General features: G+C 56.5%; 1 protein-coding gene across 1 annotated transcript in view; it reads right to left on the minus strand.

The window, feature by feature from the left end:
• Positions 1-4,303: 4,303 nt before the first annotated feature.
• The window catches only part of LOC104133756 (dual specificity protein phosphatase 22-A-like), a 15,442-nt gene continuing 14,451 nt past the window's right edge, over positions 4,304-5,294 (minus strand). Inside the window, exons 8-9 of the mRNA XM_035902603.1 lie at positions 4,431-4,538; positions 4,304-4,330 (exon numbers count right to left, since the gene is read on the minus strand). Coding sequence (XP_035758496.1) covers positions 4,304-4,330; positions 4,431-4,538 — 135 coding nt within the window. The remainder of the gene's footprint in view (positions 4,331-4,430; positions 4,539-5,294) is intronic.

The following is a 5,294-nucleotide window of genomic DNA, read 5'->3' on the forward strand; positions in this document are numbered from 1 at the left end:
AGATCAGTCCATCCCCAGTCCCAGATCAGTCCATCCCCAATCCTAGACAAGCCCATTCCCAGTCCCAGACCAGTGTCCCCACTCCCAGACCAGTCCATCCCCAGTCCTAGATCAGTCCATCCCCAGTCCTAGACAAGCCCATCCCCACTCCCAGACCAGTGTCCCCAGACCCAAACTGGTCCAGTCCCAGACCCGTTTCCCCAGTCCCCAGCCAGTCCATCCCCAGTCCCAGATCAGTCCATCCCCAGTCCTAGACAAGCCCATCCCCAGTCCCAGACCAGTGTCCCCAGACCCGTTTCCCCAGTCCTAGATCAGTCCATCCCCAGTCCCAGATCAGTCCATCCCCAGTCCCAGATCAGTCCATCCCCAATCCTAGACAAGCCCATTCCCAGTCCCAGACCAGTGTCCCCACTCCCAGACCAGTCCATCCCCAGTCCTAGATCAGTCCATCCCCAGTCCCAGATCAGTCCATCCCCAGTCCCAGATCAGTCCATCCCCAGTCCCAGATCAGTCCATCCCCAGTCCCAGATCAGTCCATCCCCAGTCCCAGATCAGTCCATCCCCAGTCCCAGATCAGTCCATCCCCAGTCCCAGATCAGTCCATCCCCAGTCCCAGATCAGTCCATCCCCAGTCCCAGATCAGTCCATCCCCAGTCCCAGATCAGTCCATCCCCAGTCCCAGATCAGTCCATCCCCAGTCCCAGATCAGTCCATCCCCAATCCTAGACAAGCCCATTCCCAGTCCCAGACCAGTGTCCCCACTCCCAGACCAGTCCATCCCCAGTCCTAGACCAGTCCATCCCCAATCCCAGACCACTCTCCCCAGTCCCCAGCCAGCCTCCCCTATCCCTCATGAGTCCAGATCCCAACCACTCTCCCCAGTCCCAGATCGGTTCATCCCCAGTCCCAGACCAGTGTCCCCAATCCCAGACCAGTCCATCCCCAGTCCTAGACCAGTCCATCCCCAATCCCAGACCAGTCTCCTCAGACCCCAGCCAGTCCATCCCCAATCCCAGACCACTCTCCCCAGTCCCCAGCCAGCCTCCCCAGGTCCCAGATCGGTCCATCCCCAATCCCAGACCACTCTCCCCAGTCCCCAGCCAGCCTCCCCTATCCCTCATGAGTCCAGATCCCAACCACTCTCCCCAGTCCCAAAAAAAAAAGTGCCCAGCCGGGGCCGCTGGCCGCAGCGGAGTGGTAAGGACCATCCGCAGCCTGTCCTCCGAGGGGTTTTTTGGGATTACCAGATTACACACACATTTCTTGGAAGAAAACCACAATTACTCCCACATGGGTAATACAGAGAAATGGGAAATGTATGGAGCTGCACAGATGGTATAATAAAAATAATGATCTAAGGTACACAACCTTTACTGTCATTTATAATAAATAACGGCTGTAATAGCCCTTGTTTTTAAACACCCGACTGATCCTAATCAGATCCCCCCTGTGAGATTTCGGGAGAGCCAGAAACATCTTTTGCAATCAGATACGGTTAGGAGGGTTATTTCTTTTTTTTTTTAAACCAAGAAACAAGTTAAGCTTTGCAGGGCAGGGGGTTGCATCGCTGACCCCCACGGCACCGATCCTGCCTCCCCGCACGGGCGGGAGAACCCCCACCCCGAGTAAAAAATTGGGGTTTTTTGTAAAAGTTCTGGCAAATCCGGGATATTTTAAAGGGGCTTCATATAATCAAGGCTCTCTACCCCCTCATCCTCTCTGGAGCTCAACAAGCTGGAGATTAATTGCGACCCTGCTGCCAGCGGGATGATTCCAGCACCTCTGGCTCCACAAATTCATGGGCAGCCTGGCAAGGGAAAACCTCAGTTCCCTTGGGTGAGAGGGATCCCAGTGGGAGGAGGATAAAATAAAAAAAAAAACCCTCAAATTGGGGTTTTTCAGTCGCTCCCGGTGCTGGCAGCAGCGGGCTGGAAGGGAGCGAGGTGTCCCGCAGCCCTGCCAGTGGCTGGCAAGGGAAAATGGGAAACACGCCCTGGGGCAGGCAGCACAGCCGGGAATTTCTTGCAAACTATTTCCCTGTGTGCGAGCAACAGCCCGGGAAGCTCATTCAGACTTCGGCAGGGAGATTTTCCCCGTGCCAGAGGCACCGGGCTGCGGCATGGGAGAGCTAAGCAGCAAAGCGTCAAGAGCTCTCAGCAATGTAGAAAGAAGTGGAAATCATCCCGGTTTTACCCGCTTCAGGGCTTGCCTCCCAGTGCCCAGGAGTCCTAAAGCCACCCCAGGTCCCAGTGCCGTAGGCCAGAGTGGAAAAATACATATATTTGCCTGGGACACTCCCCAAATTTGGGGGAAATTTGGCTTAGGAGTTGCTATTTGGGCAATGGTTGTTGCGGTGATGCCAGGCGTGGGTGATGCTGCAGCTGACGGGGAGCATCCCTTGTGATTCCCAAGATCAGGGGGATTTTCCCAGGGGTCACAGCTGCTTTGGTGCCACAGTTCCTTGGGGAATGTTTGGGTCTCGGGATGCCCGGTCATGGGACGGGAAGGGGTATAGCCATCCAGGCTCCGTGGAGGTTATCACACCTACTCCAAACCTCACCTCTGCTTGTCACCTATCTCCAGTGACTTCCTATTAACACAAGAAATCAACTTTCTTCTCCTTTTTTCCTGTGCGCAAGTTCCATTTTTTCTGCTTCCTAAAATGATAACGGTGGCATTAAAATCAATATCGACCTGGTTTGTTCAGCTTCCCTTCAGTCCACTCCATCAACAGCATTTATGGTCCTTGATCTTATTAATTGTTCGCAGCGCTTTCCCACGCAGTGTGTGCTGCAGGTATGAGCTGTGCTGCACCTCCATGTAGAACAAGACAGCAAAGAGACCCCTTTTTCAATGTAAAAAGATGGGGAAAATAATTTTTCCCCCATAATTTTTTTCTCCTGGAATCCTATACGTTATGGCTAAGCATTGACTCTTTAAAACTTTTAATTTTGCTGGTGGTTCTCCTCAAGAAAATAGGAAACAGGACATAGCAGCGGAGCGGTCATGTCAGTCCCTCCCTCCATTCCTGCCAGGAACACCATAAATCAAGCCCAGCCATCCTCATGGTTTGAATCATTCTCCTCTTTATTAGGAGTTGGGCAAGTCACCCCCAGCGCTGTCACACTCGGAGTACCCAGAAATTGTCATTAAGGGAATTCCTAGGAATATTTTAAGGCCCTGTTTGGTTTTTTTTTTCTCAGAATGGATCACAGAATAAGTATTTTTGACAAGCCAGGCAAGGTATTTATAGAAAAAGGCCAAGCTGGCATGGAAAATACGAAGGTTTAAATGGATTGGGACCCCTCTTGTAGGGTGGGTGTGGGGAGCCCCGGCAAAGGAAGCTCATGCTTTGGAAACGCACCGTATGAGTTTGGGATGAAAAAAGGGACACAATCACGGTCTTTCAGTAGTAAAAAGGCTGTTGGGGAGGAACAGCATTAAATTGGTCTGTGGGTCAACTGAGTCCAGTCGAGCAATTGGCTTCTTTTGCAACCAGGGACATTCAGATCGGGCGGCAGGGGAAACCCAAAACCACTCTGGCTCCGGGGATGGAGGTGGTGGGGACGGGTGGCCTCCAGCACCGCTGGATTTCCCCCCTTCCTGGGGGTGTGAGTTAAGAAAAATGCCAGACAGATATCTGCCAGGACCAGGCTGGACCAGGAAAGTCAAAACAACAGCGAGGGGCATCTGCAGCCCGGGAGCAGCTCAGCCTCCGGCCGCTCTCCCCATCCCATGGGGTGACAGCCGGGCTTGGCAGCACCCGCGCCCCCCCACCCATCCTGCTCCCTCCGTGACAGCCGGGCTTGGCAGCACCCGCGCCCCGGCACCCATCCTGCTCCCTCCTCGGGGCAGCAGTGCAGGCTGCATCGGCCCCCAGCTTTGCTGCAAAGCAGAAGAGAAGGTGGCCTCCCTCCATCTTACCCTGCTCTGGCTTTCCAAGGTCTGCATCGGCATCCTCATGCCCTGCCGGAGGAGCGCCCGGGTACTGTGCTGCTGGGGAGAGGGACGGGCTTGCCCCTGCTACAAGCGAAGGAAAAGTGGCCACGATCCACTTTTGGGGAACGGGACAAAGCAAGGCCCTGTCATCAGTTAACTGGCTTGCCCAAAGGTCTACATGGAGCTGGCAGCCAAGGGGAGGTTCTGCGAGTCCTCACCCCCCCTCCAACAGCCAAGGCCAGCCGGTGCTGGCTACTTGCTGCCCCAGACATGAACCCCCCCACGGGCATTTGGCAAAGGGAATACAGAGTTTTCCAAGCCCCAGGGCCAGTGCCTGCCTTGGAGCAGCCAGCTGCTTATCTGTTCATCCATCTGCTTCTGCCGGTGCCACCTGCATGGTAGGGGAGTGGGTAGGTGGGAGCCGGGGAGCAGAGCCAGGAGCTCTCCCTGCTCCCCAGCTGCTGCTCCTTCTGCCTCTGCTCCTGCCCGGCCAACAAGCGCTGCAGCTCCTCCTGGTCCTTGAAGGGGTTCCTGCCGTAGTCACGGCGGGTCCCCCAAGCCCCGCACAGACGGACGCGGAGAGCTGGCAGCGTCCTCAGCTTCTCAAGCAGGCTGCAGCTGGGAGAGCAGCTTTATTTACTTTTCATTGCCAAGAAGCTGCTGCTGTTCCTTGTGTGCCCAAATTCCTGTAAGAAAAGCTTCCCCATGCTTCCTCCCCACCATGGCAGCGTGCGGCCAGGCTGCACTCGCTGCCACAAAGCCAAGTCAGCTCTTGCATGCTGAGGCAGGTTTGTTTGCAGAGCATCTCGCTCCCCCCCGGGCTGTTGGGGGGTGCCTCTCGTCCCCCCATCGCTGCAGCTAGCCGCAAAGGCTGCTCCGGCGGCGGGAGCGTGCCGGTGGCCAGGGGCCAGCTGGCAGCAGGCTGAGGCGCGGAGGTGGCTGGGAAGCAAGAAGCGGTTGGTAGAAATGCTTCCCGCTACTGCTGGGATGAGAAACAGCCAGACCGGCCCAGACTGCATCACCCAAGAGCATGGGGAGGAACGGGCAGCTCTGCCGGGTCCTGCCGTGCCAGCTGCCCGGTGCTCGCAGGGAGCAGGCAGGGCTCCACCGTCTTCCTAAGTAGCTGGGAACCAGCTGCTCCAGCAAGCAGGGCTTACTGGGGCACCCAGCGACACTTAAGAGACAGAATGGAGGGCACAGCCGGGCATGTGAAGCCAGAAAGGGTCCAGAGAGGGGCCAAGCATCTGAGCCCCAGCATGGGGTGGCACTGGGACGGGCATGGGGTGCAGCCGGGGGAACCAGAGGGAGAGGGCAGGCAGCCCCCGCGAGCTGCCCAGCCCCGGCACCCGCAGGGG

The sequence above is a fragment of the Egretta garzetta genome, unplaced genomic scaffold, assembly GCF_000687185.1.
Source record: "Egretta garzetta isolate BGI_Z169 unplaced genomic scaffold, ASM68718v1 scaffold39, whole genome shotgun sequence".
In the NCBI taxonomy this organism is placed as follows: Eukaryota; Metazoa; Chordata; class Aves; order Pelecaniformes; family Ardeidae; genus Egretta; species Egretta garzetta.